The sequence below is a fragment of the Anopheles gambiae genome, chromosome 2, assembly GCF_943734735.2.
Source record: "Anopheles gambiae chromosome 2, idAnoGambNW_F1_1, whole genome shotgun sequence".
Taxonomy (NCBI): Eukaryota; Metazoa; Arthropoda; class Insecta; order Diptera; family Culicidae; genus Anopheles; species Anopheles gambiae.
In genome coordinates, this window is record NC_064601.1 from 76,470,489 (window position 1) to 76,489,837 (window position 19,349).

Here is a 19,349-nt window from a genome sequence, read left to right on the forward strand (position 1 = left end):
GTTTACTTTTTATATTCAGCGAAACGGAGCAGCGTGTTCTTTCTCTTTCGTGCACGGCGCTCTGCGCACAGGGCAAAACGAGCCAACTAGATGCGCCGCGAAAGAATCGATGGTGTGCGTGTGGAAGTTTTTCGCGGAATGCCGTGCTCGGTGTGAATGTGTGTTGGTGCAATCGAAAAAATGCCACTTTGCTCTCACTCTTGCACGTGCGGTGCGCAGGAAAAAATAAGGAGGAGGTGTCGACATGCGCTTTCTCGTTTTTTCCTTCCCCGGGATAGCGGGAGAGCGAGAAAGCAGACACCCGGTCGGTACCATGGGAGGCAAACGGAAAAGTTCACAACGTTAGTTGTATTTCTCGTACCGGATCGTAGCCGTCGTGTGTTGCATGCTGCTGTCTGCCTTCGCCGTCGTCGTCGTTGTCGTTGTCGCAGCAGCCGTGCAGCAGTGGAAACCTTCTTGCGTGAGTTTAGCGGAGTTTAGCGTGGCGCTGATTTGGCGCTACTGCAAGCTACCGTGATTAATCTCGCGATTCCGAGTGCGTAGTCGGGTTTTCGGAGTACAAACACTAGGCCGAGCGATTTGTGAAAACGTTTGCTGAAAACAAAGCCTCACCGGGTTTGCGCATGTTGTCGGGTGAACGCGAGTGAACCAAAAAGCGGTGCTCCGGTGCTTTACAGTGCAGCGAGATATCGCAAAACAATCACACCGCAAATTACAACTGCTAAACGTTCTGCAACTACTGTGTAAGTGTGTGTGTGTTAATCGAACAGGTTCGGTGTTAAAAGAGCGGCGGCATTCCCTGCAGTGATACCCGTTTTGATAATTTTAAATAGTCGTGGCAAGTAGAATGCATAAACAACCAGCATCGATCAAGAGATGTCATATGTCTGACGAGTGCGTGCGATCGTTGTACGTTCTGCAAGATTGATTAAAATGTCCGAAAGCAGCCAATATTGCTGATGATGCCGGTCTTCTGCTTCCAGTGTGAAGGTGATCACTTTACGGAGGATTGTTAGAGGTTTGGGTGAAGAAACGATACAACTGCTCGGTTGACAGACCACGATCGATGGAAACGTGTGCAGTGATAGTCAACTGGTGAAATGTAATGCAATGTGATTTATGTGATTACTGGTAAAGTTGAAAATTAAGCCATTCATTCTAGGATCGAGAAAAAAATACACACCCACAGATCGGTAAAAAGTGTGCTTCTGTTTAGCGTTACACTGTTTGTGCAGGCAAAAAAAACATCCCCAAAAGCAATACATTCATTATTCAGTAATATACTACATTGGGAACGCGAGTTCATAAAAAGTTCGGTGAATGATTGAGACAGTGATTGGAGAACGGCGTTCCAGCGGCTTTGCAGTTGCAGGTGAAGAGAAAACCATGTCACATTTTCCCTTCCGAGGCTCGCCATCCGCTCAGGTAAGTTGTCGAAACCGTGCTGCAAATTCAATTCGAGGAATCATTAGTGTGATGTCAATTCAAAACTGTGACATTACTCCCGTTGAGTCTTTTTAGCTTTTTTTGTGCAATGTCGATCCGCTCTCATGTTGGGCACAGATCAAAATTTTAAAGATCAAGCAATTTTCAACGCCCTCCTCAAGGAAACATTATGACTGATAACATGTTCAGCAAAGTCTGCAAAGCGAACAGTTAATCGTGTCCATCGCGTATCTATGTAACACGCGTAAGTTGAAGGAAAAACGGCACATGGAACAACGTACCCGTTAGCCCACTTTCAATCTGTTCAAAATCTGCCAAACTCAAATACACGCACACAGATACAACCTCCGGGGAGCAGTTAAGAGATCCAGGACAGCGAACTCCCCGCGGTTGGGAGGGAAATGGGTGGACGGCAACCAAAAAAAAGAAGGCTGAGTCCATACAAAAAAAAAACACTTTTAAAACTCCGCATTCAGTTTCGAACCTGAACCGAGTTGTGTATGTGTGTGTTGGAGCAAAGCGCGTTTGATTGTGTGCAAAGGGAGCAAGATCATCCCCCAACACAGGCGTAGACGATGGAATGGGACGTGTTGAACATGCCAGTGGAGAGGAAAATCGAATTCACAGGCTCCAAGTTCATCCTCCACTCGGGAGGGTTCTCGCTTGTGCTTGTGCGCCTAAAGAAAGCTTTCGGCCGCGGCGCAGCATCGATTCGGATGCTTTGTGTGTGTGTATGTGTGTATAAGTGTCGGTGTGTTTTCATTTTATCAAAATGGCAGAAAATTGACGCGACGACAAAAAGCCACCCTGGGAGTTGAAAAGTATTGATTTTTCTCTGCCTGCCCTGAGGGTTGATGTGATTTTTTTCTGGTCGTTTTTATGATCCTTCCGGAGTGTGTAGATGTGTGTGTGCTGTTTGGTGGGGATCGTAAGTATGTGCCTTAGCATACCAGTGTCGCGAAGGATGGAACAGTTGAGGAGTACAATTTTACCCTTGGGGGGACGTTTTTGCACTTCTACATGTGAAGGAGTAACACGTTCTGCCAGTGTTCAGTGAGGCTGCGCTGTGTGACTGTAGCTTAAAGTTATCGAAATGGAGGCTAAAATACTTGCTGTAAAATATTTTTGCTGTTATATATCCTTCTCAAAGCAGGTTAAAATTGAATTTTTAGTTCTACGATGTATAAGCATAAAGGTTCCTACCGGCGACAACGCCTAACCTAGCTTAAAGTAAAATGATTTCGTTGTGGGCTTTCTTCAAACTCACATCCTTTTCAACTGGTCGGATCGATATCGTGAACAGTTTTTTCGTGAGCAGTGAGACGATGAGAAATAAGTTCTGTGTCACCATTATTTTCCCCCACTGGACGTGACTGGAATGAAGTTTGAAAATGATTTCAACGCTTTACCAGAGCGAAATCCCGTTGAAGGGCTTAGGGCAGAATTCTTTGAGAAGATTGTGGTATGTCGCATGAATTGAATTGTTGGAAATTTTGGGAATGTGAAAAGAGCTTCTGAGTGTTTTATATTCACAGACGGTTGCAAATAAATCAGTACAATCAATACATTCCAAGATTTATTTCAAATCCGAATGTGATGAATCTTAAATCACAATAGATTGATTTATGCATTTATTATTGAACCGAAAATTTTCAAGTTTTAATGGATGGATGCTTTTATTACCTCGAACTAATAACACAGTTTTTCAATACTTGTTGCTTTAGTATTGTGTCGTATGTAAGCGTCCTCGAAACAACGGGGTTATTGAGATAACCAATCTGCAACACGTAACGTTGTCTGATTTACAATCTCTAATTATGATAATGACTGTTCCGATGCATCAACAAGAAATCAAGCTGTTTGTTAATGTCTCATCTCACTCATTTGTTGCAAGCTTTTTTAAATTGGGGTTTTCTCTTAATTATTTCTAAATTTCCCTAAACTGCAAAGCATTGTTATTTGAATTATTTCATAAATCATAAAGTTTAGAAGCTATATGCCTCTATATTTAACTTTTAACCGCCGAACCTTCTACGCGTGTAAACTGCACTGCAAAGATAATAATTCTTCCCCAACCGAAAAAGGGGATTCGTAGGATTTCTTCCAACATAACTTCTACGTACAAAAATGTCAACCAATTTCAACACGCCTGTGTAGCGTTTTTAATTTAATACCTACCAGGAGAAAACTTTGCTCCGGAACATTCAACAACCCTCGGGACCGCGTATTAATCAACCTGCTACACAAATAAGCCGTGCCACCCATCCCGAGCCTGCAAAGCCATTGCTCGCTGCTCAGAACGGAGTACGTAAACCGGTGCCTTGTTTGGACACAGCGCAAATGGGGCCATGTTGTTCGAGGATTGCTCGAGAACGGATGATACGGAAAAGCAGGGCCGCCTAAACTTTTCCCATTTTACAAGTGATACACTTGTTTTGCGTAGTTTTCGTAAGATTCATTTCGCACAACCCGAAGCTTTCTTGCTGGGGCGTAACAAACGGGACAGCCCTTAAAAGCAAGTATCTGCAAGGAATTAAGCTGCCCGGGAGGATCCGGAACCAGTGTCGCCAGTATTACTCCGCGTTCGTGTCAGAACATGCAACGGGGCGTAGGTTTGATGTCGTCTACCGCTATGGTGTTCCCGTTCCGTGTTGCGAATCTCTTACCAACTCGGAGCCCGTGTGAGCCGGGTAGGTTGAGAGTGATGTTGAACATTTTGCATAATTACCTACATTATTAGTGAGTGTGGCAAAATAAGTACACAAGGGAACTGTTGTAGTCGCCATTGTTCGTAAGATGTTACACCTTACAGCTTACATCAATGGCGGAAAACATATTTAATTTTTTTTTTCTTGCAGGTAAAAAAGCGTACGTAAGAATGTGTTAACCTTCAGGTTTAAGGTGGCCAAAAATAATATAAAAGTTGAAACAAAAATATGTTTCTGAGCAGTGAAAAGAAAACTGCCGACGGCTTGTTGCATTATTGAAGTTTGTAGAAAAACATTCGCTTGAAGCAATTAATTCTTACAACCTTCAAACGTGTTTTTATAAATGTAAAGAAAGTGTGCGCATGTGTGTTTGTGATTGCGTGATAAACCGGTCCCGAGGGAAGTGTAGTGTGGTACAAATTAATTACGGTTTAATCATTTTCGCTACAGTACAATGTCAACAAACGAGTGGGCGTTGTTGGGAGTGTCAGGCAATCGTGTCGTTTGCTTTATAGCGACGATTGATGCTTTCGAGTAGATTCTACCAAAGAGCGGAGCGGGTTTTTCATTCCGATCTCCGAAATGAGGCCCTAAAGACCCCTCATTAAATGTCACCAAATCGACAAGATCAGTGAGCGAGTGATTTGTGGCCAGTAAGGTTCGATACAACTCACAGTGTGTCGTTGTTTATTTCTTAATATGGTAGAAATGTTACTCCACAACACTTTAGAGTCTATCCATCACTAGGAGCAATTACACACAGACAGCCAATGAAGTAACCATCGGTAATTCCATCATGGTGGAATTTGTGTGTTTCCCACTCTCTCTTGCTCTCGGCTCAGTAAATTTTGGTCTCCGTTTGTGCGAGCTTCATCTTACACCAAGCTGGCTCTCCGAAACGACCGAAAAAAATACAACTACTGCCCGAACCCAAAACACAACTCTTCTCGCGGCTGATGATCGCTTCTTCAGATCACTTCAAATGGGGCTTTCGTTTAAACTTAACTTGACGTGTATTATGATAACTAAATTTACGATCTTCCTTCGATGGGTTTGCTCAAGCATCTCCAGACCACATCCCACCACCCGTTACCCTCATCCCCACCGTAAAAAGGTACCCCGAAATGAGAAAATGATACGCCTTACTCTCATCCATCCAACCACCCATCCATCCATCTATTCAGCGCCGAGGCGCACAGTTTTCGTCACCCAGGGACAGTGCCGTTGTTGATGGTGCTGTTGTTGTTGAAAGGAATGTCTCTAGGGTGGTGGATGGCGTTACGTTGCAACAGTTCCAGTTGCGAGGCGCAGACACACCAAACGAACAGAGCAAGGCGAGCAAGGCGAAGATGTGCTTAACCACCACGGTGCGTAATACATTATCGTTGATGAGTTTGTAAATGGTCCAGAAAATAGAGCTGTACACAATTCCTTCCCTTCGCCGCGCTTGCTTCGTCGCTACGCTCGCGGGGGAATGAGGCCGGTCCCCTGTTGTTATACCGCTCCGGAACCACACTCAGCCAACATCTCCTTCTGCTGAAACCCATCGGAACGCAAAGCAGCACCTTCAATAGAACATTAATAATAAGGCGAGCGCACAAGCGTGAATGCGCTGATGAATTCAATAACAGTTTGTGCGGGACAGATTTCTGTTTCGAAAGCACCACCCCAAAAACGCACTATCCCGACCATGAGAGCGATGGGAAAATATTGTTTTTTGAGGTGTACTTTCTCAAGAAATCGCGTTCTCGCGCAACACCACCCTCCCGCCCCGTGGAATGTGATCCTCCCGGGGCGGCGGTAGGCTTCACGTTGAACTAACCAATCGAAAACTCATCTCTATTTAATGGACAAAAGGTAGCGCATAGCCATTTGAACGCGGAGCACTTTGGTGTGAAGATTTTTGCTACAGCACTCTCAGCTTAGCGTTACGGTGCGTTTGGATTTGAATAGAAATACTTTTTTTCCACAAATCGAAACAAAACAATACAGCCCCACAATCGGTAACGCTCGATAGGTTGAGCAAACTACAAGCTCGAAGCCATGTCGAAACCCCTCCCAAGCCGAAGGATGTACAACTTTATTATCCCGCAGCAGTTGCCACTCGAAGCTGTATTTAATTACCCTCCGAAGTGGAGCCAGATTTGTTATTGGCACCGTACTTTGCGTGTGGATCATGGTGTTCGCCGTTGTCGAGGCGCGAGTGTCTGAATGGTGTAACGAAAGCTTCGGACAGAAGTAGCCATTAGCGAGTGAGCTCACTGGCCGGCTCACGGGGCTGGCGAGGAAAGATTGTAATTCATATTGAAATTTTATGTTAATGGTTACACTTCACCACCAATCGACTTTGAACCATCTGAAGTACCACCGTGTGGACGGCGAACGACGGCGTACCGTTGAAAGCAATCTCTTCATTGCGATCGAACACGATCGATAGGGGACACGATCAGCAGGGGCATGCGGCGCACACACTTGTTACCGAATGGTAGCCAATGTTTAAGCACATTCTCATCGAGTTGTGCTGAAGGATCGAGTGTAAAGCTACGCATCCACTTTGCGCCAACCGTACCAAACCATCAATAGGGTGGTAAAAAGGGGGTTAATATAGAAGATGGAAAAAACTAGTAACGAGTTTTTGCTCCGCTAAGAGTATACCTTCGAAAGGGTGTGTTTGGAATAGTGGTAAACTTTTCACGAATTGTTTTGCGCTCCAAAGCAGCTATATTTAAAGTTTGTTTTCTTTCCACGGTTTGTAAAACTTTTATGCATTGACCATTTGCTTACAGTCGCTATTATAAACACAAACAGCAACGTATGCTACTACCTGCGAATTTATTCGATCACACGCGCTTTTCTGAGTTTATAGTAAATAGCGCCAAGGAGCAAAAACACCAAACTTTACCTCGGTTAAAGCGCTGATAAGCGTGTTCCAACACCAATTCCATGGTCGATTGATGGAAACAAAGTTCGCGTCCGATCGATCGATCGTTATGTAAACATCCACCATTTGTCCCCGGCACATGGTCAATGAGACGCGCTCGCAGCAATCAACTAGGTGCAATGGGAGTGTTTTTTTTTCTCCCTCTCTTAAAAAAAACCCGCCAGTTGACCGAACTTGCCAGTATTGGCAACACTTTTTTGCTCCTGCCATTCAAAAAATCACGATCGAATTCGTACGCTGGATTTTGTTTCCAACGGCGTCAGGTTTCCTTCCTGTAAATTTATCTTTTTTTTTTTTTTTGCTCAGCCAAAAACAACATTTTCCATCTAGCGTACATGTTGAACGAAAAAAAAAATTGCGAGCAATATTTACAATCAAACCGACCGGATATGGTCAATTACACCCTTTGCAATAAAGCATATAAAATAGCGAGCGAGACGGGCCGACCAAAACCAAAACTACACCGGCAGGTGACTAGTGTTGCCTTTACGTCGTTGAAATTGGAACAATCAGCAGAAATGTACGCTTGCAGTTAGCACAATGAAGAGGAAAGGATACGCTAAACAACAAGGAAAAAACAAGGCATCAAATCGAATTAAAAAAAACTCTACGCAAACTACCAAAAAATGTTCCATAAGCAATAAAAAATGAGACAAAAACTTGCTTGAAATCAATATATGTTTTCAAATGGAAGGAAAAAGGCATCAAATTTGCAGGATGTACAATAAATTGAGATACTACTATCAAACCAAAGCAAAAATAAAATGAAAACCGTTTAGCAGACATAAAGAGAAACCGACTTGAAGCAAAGCCCAATAAACAAAACGCAAAAAAAAACTCTTCTAAAGGGGGCATCGTTTTGGACCATCACTCTCATCCTCTCCCCGACCCAAGGATTACAAAAAAAAAAAAAACAACCGAAACATGTCAATTGTAAATAAAAAGAAAATCATACAAACCAACAAGAAGCGTGATGATGCATAGCGAACAGAAAACAAGTCAAGATAATAAAGTAAAACCAAACACCGGTCCAACACATACAGCGAAACGAATCATTCGGAGGGGCTGCTTGGTTGGTTGGTTTGGGGGGGGGGGGGGGGGGGGGAATGGAAGGGAAGTGGCGTTGGAGTGAAATAAAATTGATTACTCATAAATTACGATAAATTGCCAAATAATTTCCGGTGTATGTACTTCAATTGTTCGTGCCGTGGCGGCATTGAATGGAAATGAATCGCGCCGTTCGCCAGTACGGCTGTCGCTGGCGCAAGGGAAATCCAAACGATAGCCACGCTGTCGAACGTGGGTGAAACAGAAGCCGGCCGGCATGCGCAGGAAAACATACGAGAAAGCGGCAAAAAACCATTGTGAGAATAGAAGCAATAAAACGCAACACCAAACCAACAATGGTGCAACGGTCAGAGAGGAAGGAAAATAAAAATTTATTAATTTATTAAAACATATACTCCCCCTCGACCGCACCAGACGGCTTCCGATGGGTGGGAATGGACGAGAATTGAACGAAAACAATTGTGCGTCCTCAATTTAGCAACTGATACTCTAAATGGAAAGTGGGAAATAGCACAAAGTGTTCTTTTATAAAATACATGTGACATTGTTACAATATCATTAAACAGATCTTGATTTGCAAATAAAAGGAAAAAAAAAGTTTCATCAGTACTCAACCAAAATGACATGTACCTGGTGAGACATAAATGTGCTTTGCTTGCCTGTTTTGTACGAGCAAAAACTAATTCATTCATAATGCATAACAAAAGCGCGATGCAACCCAACTCATGAATGAATCGAACAGTTTCATTCCTCGTAAAAACGACTGCCAATAATTAAAAAAAAATAGAAACACACAACGCTTATGGATAGACTAAACAGTTCAACGTTCTACGAATTTGTCCATTTCATCGCAATCGAGTAACCTGGGAAACAGAATGCAAACGTATCGCCAGGTCGGCTCGCTCGCTTTGCTGACATTTCACATACAATTGTACACTGCAAACCGTACCAAAAAGGAAAACTTCCACATCCGCACGGAAGCGTAGCGGAACTTGAAACTTGCACAGTTCAAAAGCAAAAAAAAAAAAACACACACACCCATGTCTCAACGCAAACGTGTTAAAAATTGCTTTACACGCGATCATGTGGTAGGACATCGATCGAGCAACTTAGTCAAAACACGGTCTGGAAAATTTTGATTAAGCAGTTTTGGCACAGCGTGAAGCTCACAAATAAAAGAAAAATCAACTACATAGTCAATCAAGCACTGTAGGGAATATGATTATTGCTTCAATTAAGCAAAATGCTCTGGCTCCGAAATTAAGTTTTTGTACTTTAAACTTACAGGACGATAAACAAAAAACTGATTTTCCTTAAACATTTTGGAAACTTTACGTACAGCAAATGGAACGCAAAACAATGCCATGCTAACCGGTTTATGGGACGTTGATGGGTAATCTGTGCTGCTTAAAAACACACATACAAAAACTTCCCGAAAATGTCCGTAACACTATGAATCATTTATTTGTCCCTTATTACCCTTGCCCAGAAACAATAGCTCCAATAAGTTCCATCGCACACGTTTCATTCATTCCGCTTATTGTACATTCGTCAAGCGTACCATGATCGTGATGAGTTTTGGGTGACATACATCGTAACATTATCAGCATAATTCGTGCCCCGTGTCGTCGTCCCTCCACGGCGACGGCGATCGACCGGCGATCGCTGTCGCGCGGGCAAGATTTATGAAGCGTACAACGACGTATTAATTCGCCACAGCAAAATCATCGTCCCAGCAGATGGGAGGAGAACCTTTGGGTACCTTTGGGTGTGTTTGAATTATACATAAGCAGCGATACCGTACGGCCCCACTGGAGGAAACCCATTCCCACGCCAAGATTTATCGAATCCGGTGCAGTATCGCACATTAGCGTCCATTAGAATTGACTTAACAAATGTTACGCTTTTGTCGTTGCTGGTTTGGATTGTTGTTTTGTTTTGTTTGGCATGTGTGTGCTCTTTGCTATTTTGCTCAGGTAAAAAACAAAATGCCCCACAACCAGTATGGCAAACTCATTCAACTTCACTTTTGCTGATCGCCTCACCGCCATTCACCAAGATCCGCATCTATGTGTGGTGTATGTTGATCGTGAAAGCAAGAGCATGAATGTTAACCAAGACACACGCAAACCAAAACGCTCGAAACATCCCGTACGAAAGGAACCCCAAAACTTAGAGACCTCGTTTAGAAATGTATCAAATATCGCTGATTACCTTTTCGGGTCTCTTTTTTACAGTGGAGTCGTTCGTTTGCTCGTTCCGATTTTCTTGCCTCCCCATGGAAGAACACGCTCTGTGATGCGCCCCGTGTGTTGAAAGGCGATCCAGATTCTTCAAATTGATTGCTTATGGGGTTCATAATTCTTCACGCGTCGTACGATCGGCGAGGTACGACGCGAGGGCTGGCAAAGGGCTCGCCGGCTCGATCTGGAACCAAAAGGACTTGGGCGGCCGGCTAGTCGCGCGTTAAGACAAAACCCGAATTCCGTGCCTTGTCGCGGCGGTAACAAGAACCCTCCCGGCCGGCCAGTTTAAAGTGCGCACGAAAACGCTAAGAAGGAGCGCGTGAGCGAAGCATGTTTGAATGAAACGACATGAAGAAAGTGTAAAACAAAAAACAACGCACTGCCCTTAAGAAACCGACGCTGGGGATGGAAGCGTGTGGGGAGCTTGAAGACAAAAACAGATGGTTGATTTCAATTTACACCTTTGTCATCGGGCCGAAAATGCAAAAGGCCGCCAGCGGCCACGCAACGTAACCGAAACGTGGTAATTTGGTCACCTATTTGGCAGCTGGAAACACTGAAGGGGTCGCACCTCTATAGCCTGGTCGGCTCAAGTCGGTTCATTTCTTGTTTTGGTGTGTTGCCATCTCTAGCGCGCGTGTGTGTGTGTGCATTAATATGTTCACCCACTGTGTCTAGTGCGTCCTTCGATCGCCTTCGTGCCTGTTCAGCCTGTTATTTTGGGGCTGTTCTGTTTCCACCGCACGAGATAACTCGAGATTGATGAGTTTTTCCGTTTGACGTTTTGTTGTTTGTTTGAACATCTCCAGCGCAAAAAAAAGAGGAAACACAAGAGGACAGAAACACCGTTGCTGGGATGGCCTTTTGCTTCGGCTGGTGAGCTTGGTGGGTCCATCTGCGGTTGCCACGATCGCATCACCATCGGTTACTTTTGTCAAGGGCAATTAGCACAGAAATTTATAGCCTGTTCCTTGCCACTGCCACTGCCCTATCGTTCCTGTCTGCTCGTTTCCTTTCGGTAACATGTTTTGCATGAGCTGAAAACCATTCTTTTATATGATAAACTAAAATGAGGATGGAAGAAACAAAGCCGCACTTACAGCTTTAGCTACTATGCGAAAACATAAAAAGTAGAAAAAACTCAAATTATTGTTAAATGAATGAAACACAGCATTTGAAGTTCGAGACAGAGCGCTAGACGGAGTATGTATTCAATGATCATCTAAATTCTTTGACAGCACAGACAGACACACATTGACACAGAGATTATAGTTTTGAATAAGCCATTCGTTGCCCTAAAGCCTCTATTGTGCATTGAAATTGGGCGCCCTGAGGTAGGCGAATAAGAAACTGCCAGCCAAACGGCTCACTGGCGATAATAAGTGCATGACTATAAAATGTTGAAATTTATACCTCATTAGCATTACTTTTTTATTTTGTAGCCTCGCGCTGGGGCCGAACTTCCGCCCTGTTCCAATATGCGGGACTGATGTATATTTTTTTTAAATACAAAATTGAATTATATTTTCGCACATGGGAAATAACACAATCATACAGACCCATAAAACAAGTTGAAGAACAAAACGTAGTAAGGTAGCGGGCATGATGGTGGCGGTGGATGGTAGCGCTGTGTAAACAGCTAAATTGGTTCGCTACATTTTTTATTTTTTATACACATTCAAAGTGTCTTCTACGACATCTTCACCCCAGTGGTGTTTGAGCTGAGAAAAGGGGCCAACACTATGCATAATGCGTGCCCCGGTGCAGTTGCAATTCGCCTCTGCCAGCATTAACGCTCGATCACACGCCGCATGCGTATGTTCTGCATTTCTTCTGCTATACCTCTGTACAGTCACCGCACGCGCCCTTCGCCCATGATCACCTAGGTTTTTTATGCATTCGTTGTTGTGGGGGAACAAAAAATAGCAAACCCCTTTACCCTCCTAAGCCCGTGACAGCATGCTTAAGCTTGGGCGGGTTTTTCGCGCACTCCTTCTCCCGTGTTTCTAGACGCGATCGTGATCGTGCGATGGGTTTAATTAACACTTTTATTGTATATAATTAATATTAGAACGCTGGCGGCCGAACAATGTAAAGTAATAAATTTCAACAAGTAATGGCATGGCGTGATTGTTTGAAATGCTTGAAATATTTACCACTTACCTCACCGCCTATGTTCCGGTTCTGCCTTCTGTCGGGGTCGGTGCAGTTTTGGGGCGCAATTCGTGTGCGCCAATCTGCCTTCTGTTGAGTGAACTGTAGTGCGCCCGATCAGTACACGGTGTACTTTGTACTGTGTGAGTGTTTCTCTTTGCTTTTTTTTTTGTTTTTGTGTTGTTTGTGAGTGGCTTGTTTGCATGCTTGTCCAGCAAAGCGACACAAAGATCGGGGCCAGGAAAGCTGCCTGGAATGGATCACTTACCTTGGCCAAAGATGGGTTCGGTGGTGGCATTGCTTCGATTACGATCGCTTACCCGTAAGGGTGGTACTGTCTGACGTGCCAGTGGAACCGTTTCCGGCAAACGATTGGAAACCTTCTTTTTTGTGTCCGATCGCGGTAATCCTTAAATGGTAGCCCTTCCAGTGCCCAGCACATACAGACACTTCCGTCAAACGGTTTTTCGACCAGCCGGTCAGGCGTTGAAGGGCGTCACAAGCAGAAGTCAGCAGGGGGATAGCGGTGAGGGCAATTACAGGAATTAAGCAAACAGTGACAACGAGCCGTCACAAAGTCACTTTGACTGCGGAATTGAATTGTAATTAGTGGCAATAAAATTGTTTCGTTTGTATGTATGCCAGGTTTTGCTTCGTTTTTTTATGTCGTTGTTGCCCCTTTGTGGCTCACTACGTACACAGTACGGCAGCAAAACGACAGGTACCGTTTTATAGACACACGCCATACCGGACTAATAAGACCAGACTGAGAGGAACCCGGAGGGCGATGGAAGATCGGTGGTTTATGATGGCTTTATTACGCGCAACATTCCTTCGGAGGGAGCGCAGTAATTGAAAGCCGTACTGCAATGTTTTCCGTGTTGTAAGGCGCTTGAAGTGATCAAGAAATGTTGAATACGTTATAACTAGATTCTTGTTGGGAGTATCGTGTCGACAATTATATTATACAGCATAGAGATCACATAACTTACTTTTTCGATTCGAGATTATATAGGAAAGATTTGAGGAAGTGTGTCAAGAGTTTCATGTAAAGTTAAATATTCAATAAATATTTCTTGTGCAACATACAACATATTTCAGATGAAAATAATTCCACCTTCGGTTGCTGAATCTGAATCTTTTGTCGACGTTATTAGGTATTTGTAATTCGGAAGCAAAGTAGTAAGCCGTCCCAAGCTGTCTTCAGGGTCAACGATGAGCAACAGCTTTAGCGCTTCCGTTGCGCGTGTCATGCTCAAATCAGAACCTCAAAACTTCTATATCCCGTGGAAAGATCTTATGTTCTTCTATTTGGCGTATTTGGTATCCATGTAATGGGGTTTATTCACGCACGCAGCACCATTCCAAGTGGCGGGGCTTACGTGTACAATCTAATGCAAACCTCCGTCTTTTCTTCCCTGCTAGTTACCCTCCATCTCAAGATTGAGGGGGTAAAAAATCAACTACATGAAACGAGAAAACTTTTTTCGCTCCCAATCATTATTAGTGCGATAAGCAAAAAAGCACCCGACAAATCAAGGGAGTAGCAGAAAAAAACGCACACGCAGAACATGAAAGTAGAAAAAAAACCTACACAACATCCAACATGCACACAAGTAAGTGAACCAGGGACCGGAGGCCGGGGATCGGTCGAGTTTAGGCTCGGTTCGGCTTGTTCCCTTGCGTTGAATGATGGTGTTTTATGTGCTACATTGTGGTGATCAATCATTTCACGGTTGCACACGCCAGCAGCAGCAGTAGTAGTTCGAAGGAAGCTTGGAACACCCGTTCGCTTCGTTCGTTTGCCGCGAAGAAAACTTTCCCTGCGCCGGGATGAAATTGACACAACCTTTTGCCGTGGCTGCGACCGCCGCCGCCGCCGTACGAGCTGACACATTGTTATCGTGTGGGCCGCCCATTTTATTTCACCTCCATTGCGGTTACCCAACCTCGGTGCACGGTGCCGGCGGCACATCATCCTCATGGTGTCTCACTTGCTCCCGCCACAGCCCGGCGTTCGACCGAGGAACGTGTCAAAAGCATATCTTAATGCAATACGTTATGCTGATGATACCCACGGAGCGCTCCCGGATTCTGGTCCCTGGTGTCGCTGAGGTGTTTTCCCTCTCCAACAGTATTCCCTCCCGATCGCTGCGTTGTTTTTTTCCCTCTGCATCCCCCTTTGGTGGAAGGTATTTCTGATGCAAAAAGAAGGCATTTTCCCACACACACATACACGCTCCGGCAAATGCACAAATCGATGGGAAGAAGTTGGTTGGCATCTGCTGCGGATCGGTCCCGGTGCGAATTGCGAATGGAAGTAGTTAAAGAGGCCGTCCGCTGTATCTTTCGCGCATTTGCACCGTTTTACTTGAAGAGGTTACCGTGACAAAGCGAGCGAGTCCGAAGAAGAAACGTAAAAAAGTACTCCAAGCAGTTGTTGTGCGCTGCTTTTGCGCTTGTCTTTATGGGGTGGACCCTGGCAGCTAATCTATTACTTGCAATGGGAGTGCTTTTTTGTTTGCTTCCTCCACTCTCCAGACGCTTAATGGAGTCCAGAGCCGGGAGCAAAGCAAGCAGGGAGGGAATTCTTATGCCACCTAGTCGTGAGCTTGCGTGCGCTTGCACTAATTTCATAATTATATATCGGCAGGATGGAAGAAGCGGGGAGAATGCCAAGAAATTTGCTTTCACTTTACTTTACGGAACGAGTTAATTGACTTTCAAGTGAACTATTTGAAATTCATGCTGCTCCAAAGCTGCACAACAACATAGCTCTCCCTCCCATTTTCCCTTTGCTTTTCTCGCCAGCTCCATCTCTTTCTCTTGCTATATCTATCTCTTTCTTTCCCCTCTATCGCACTGCTAGTTGACGGAGCGCGAGCTGTTGCTGCTTAAAAGGTTTCCCGAATTAGCTTATCTTATCGTGACCGTGCCGCAAATGCAACTCTAATGCTGCGACGCGCTATGACGAGCGCTTAGAAAAATAGCGCTAGAGAGAGAGAGGGAGAGCTGTGGACACCCGCACATGAAACTTCTTCCCTCGCGGATGTGTTCCGGCGAATCGGCCATCTCGCCCCATTCCCAGGCAGGGGGTGGAGCGTGAAATGCAAACGGTTGTAATTGCATTACCTCACCATCACGATTAGCCGCACACAACATTATTATCCGCGGCACCCATCAGCGATCAAAGTCGGCCAGGTAGTTGCGATCGTGCTAATCTGCGAATGTAAAGCATCGTCGTCTTTTGCTTCTTTTATTAAGAGTGAATTCCACTCTCGCCTTTACCTCGCCTGGCTGCTGCCCCACCAACCTCGTTCGCTCGACGGTAATGAGTGCATAAATATTTATTTCAAGCTTTTCGTAACACGGTTACATTTACGAAAAGAAAGAGAGAAAAACAAGTTTAGCTAATCATTTTCATTTGTGGGATTCGAGGAGGAAATTTACCAACCCACCGCTTGCCCTAGTTACCGCCACACAAATTGACTAATTTGTTGACAGCAACACACTTTGCCAAAAGTGAAATCATGTTTTTATCAACTTTTCAGTTTCATTCACGCCCCCGGGGTGCAGCGCAGGTGTCTTGCAGTTAATGGAGGCTAGTTTGTTGTTTTTTTTTTTTCGCTCGCCTTTTCTCACTTGCTCCCATTTGTAGTTTCTCTGCTTGTGCAATCATTGCCCGCCGTCGGTCAGCCGATCTGAACTTATTTATGCTTGCAATCAGTGATTTTATTGCGATCACATGAAACCGGTTGCGTACACCTTGGCGACCAGACAGACACACCCTGGATGTGGGGTTAATTTGTAAAACATTCTCGTCACCGATTGATCCATATTTTGCGTTCCGTTTTAGTTCCGATGCAGCAGCAATGTGGGGGGAAGAGAAGGCCAACTGAGTTTTGGAAGTAGGTATTTTGAGGAAACGCGGAAATGTCATACACCTCACCTCATTTCCTTGCTAGCACGTGCGATATTGTTTTGACGCGGTATTGATTTAGAGCTGTTTTCGCAACGCTTGGCTGTCTGCTATTCTTGCTGAGGCAAACAAAGTGGCCACACGAAACCGCTTTCTAGATCGATCGAAATGCAATCACCCAAAATGCACAGACCACCAGACGGTTTGCGGTCACCTTACCTGCCCAGTTCAGACAACTGAGGCTCGCTTCATTGCTTTTTATTTGTTGGGTTGTATCGCTTTCCATCGCGGGCTGCAGTTGTGGACTAATTTATCGCGCCGGCTTTTTTTTGACAGTTTACTTGTTTTTCTACTCAAAGCGTCTTCGGCTACCTTTGCTTTTGAATGTTTCTGTTTTACAAGCCCACCGAAAAGGCGGTGTGGCAAACGCTGCCGCGGCTCGCACTTCGACGGTCCCTCTGCCAGACTGCCGATGAAAAACTGCAACGGACCCATTTGATGTGACATTTATTTGAAAGTTTAAGTGGACTGACCACCACGATGGACTGCCCCCGGAGGGTAGGGGTGCTGACATTCTGACCTTTCCGCGCATTCGAATTTTGGCGTGGTGCAGTGGTGGCGGTCCCACCCGCCTGTCATACCAGTCCCTTCCGGGCAGTCATTCGTTCGCAGGTTTTATTTCACTTTTTTGTGTGTTTGTGTGTCTTTTTTCTCATTTTTCCGCTACTTGCCTATCGCGAGCAGTGCCGTACGGCCTCTGCTGGCCGTAACTTAAGAAGGGCCTCGCTTGATTTACGAACAAAGTGTAGGGATGCGCAGGTCGAAGAAAAAAAAAACAAAAACCAACACATTAACGCCGGCCGGCCTGGCCGTTTACACTTTTGTCGTTATTTTGTTTTGGACAATTTTTTTATGTACTCTTGTTGCTAGTTGTCATTTTTATTATGTCTGCGCAGCCGTCACTGTTTGTGTGTCGCAGCCCACCCTTCCGCTTTTAATTCCTTCGTCCCATGTGGTTTCCACTCCGGATGCATTCGTTGCACCTTTTTTGCAATTCCGATTCCGGCTGCTAGAGCCGCTAGAAGTTTGCATTTATTTGCCGCAAAGGCACACGCTTTCCGATCACGGGGTGTAGATCGAGGGCGACACATAGTTCCCCGGCTCGGGGGCAATACATGGTGTCAGCGGTGCGTGCGTAGCGGGAGTTGGTAATCGATTTACGGACCTTCCCTTCGATTCCGTGGCCCGATCGATCGATCAGCGGTGTAGTTCCGCACACCGGAAGTATTAATATTTATAGTGACAACAGACAACAGCAAAACGCTTAGCAAAGCAACCACCAATAACACGAATCGAATGGGGTCCAATCCCTTCACAAAAACCACAAACTAACTGTCCCGAGACTCGAGACTGGTGGTCTAGGTATTGCAGGTTTCGTGATGCAGGCGGGTCGGTTTGGCACGCAGGGCAGGAAGAGGCAAATATCATAAATAAAAAAAAATGTTGTGACAGTTTTTCCACAAGGGAAATGAATTATAATCACATTAAAGTCCATCACACGACACGCTTTGAAATCGTGCTTTCCTTCTTATTTGCTTCGACCTCGACCCACCGTCCCGGCCCACAGTACGGTGCCAGCAGAAGATTCGTGAATGGATGGACGGGATGATGCCATTGCAAAGCTTGCTTCCTTTTCTCTTCCTTTCCAAACCCGATCCGAGGCTGCATTTTCAGCCGAGGTCACAGGACACACACACACACACAGGAAAAGGTAAAATCAACAGAAAGCGTAAAACCACAAAACTATCTATCTTTTGTCAGCGCTAGCCAGCTTTACGCCCTACCCAACGGTCTGTATATCCTTTTCCAGGCTCCTGGCAGCGAAGTGCAGCAAAGTGTTATAAATACAGTTGAAGCAAAACAGTGCAAAGAGCGGCGGCTAACGTGGAAAACCCAGCCCAAAGAAAGCAGGGACGAGTGCATGTTAGTGCAGGATAATAGCCCGCAAGGAAATAACACACATCATTGCCTAAGTAAACAAAAGTCAAACCAAACACATACAGTCAATGCTCGCACACACACACGGTACAGGAGGATACCCTCTTTCGGGAAGGGTAGGACGCATAGCGGAATAAGGCTTCGTAGCTTTGGGAGTTGGAAGGATGTTTATCCTATTTGCGGTAAACGGGCGGCACCGACACCGGGTGAGATGGTAGGGAAAATCAGTTTCTTAATAAATATTGATGAACGGCACCCGATGGAACAGCGACGACGGCGGGGCTTGCAACGCCGCCGCACAACACACACACTGCTTTAATATCCTTTCGCACGCTCTACGCCCTCAACGGGCTTTAGGCATAGGCCGGAGAACGTTTTAATAAATGATTCCGCACCGTATCGAGTTTCGGTTGATCCTTTGTGTTGAAGCCGTCGATAAATACAGCTTGCTGCAAGGGAAAAATCGTCCACAGCTAGGACGCTTTTGGATGGAGAGGTCCCTTGCTCCTAGCGGGCAATAGTATGTGAAATCCAATTCCAAAACTATACGTTACCCGCAGCTACTGGAAAGCGATCTGGCTTCAAGAAGGAGTGTGTCGCTGCTAAACTAATGTCACACTTGATTGAAGCCGACGTGCGAATGTAGTGTACCCCACTCGACGGATTGTGGAAAGATGAGGTGTGATAACTTCTCCCAGGAACATACTGCTGCCAATATGTACCCAGTCCCTGTTGGGGATATTGTCCTCTTTTCCGAGGAAATGACCCACCAAAGACACCATCATTAATTATCCTGCCGATGAAGTATCATTTATGTTTCATCCCTACGGAGGATAACCTATTCGATGTATTCTTAAGGGTATTTATTT

At 45.0% G+C, this 19,349-nt stretch overlaps 1 protein-coding gene across 1 annotated transcript in view; it reads left to right on the plus strand.

Annotated features, from left to right (window-relative positions):
- The first annotated feature begins 327 nt into the window (after positions 1-327).
- The window catches only part of LOC1275837 (homeobox protein araucan), a 60,939-nt gene continuing 41,917 nt past the window's right edge, over positions 328-19,349 (plus strand). The window contains exon 1 of the mRNA XM_315118.5: positions 328-1,425. Within this exon, the coding sequence (XP_315118.4) occupies positions 1,321-1,425 (105 nt within the window). The 5' untranslated portion in view covers positions 328-1,320. The remainder of the gene's footprint in view (positions 1,426-19,349) is intronic.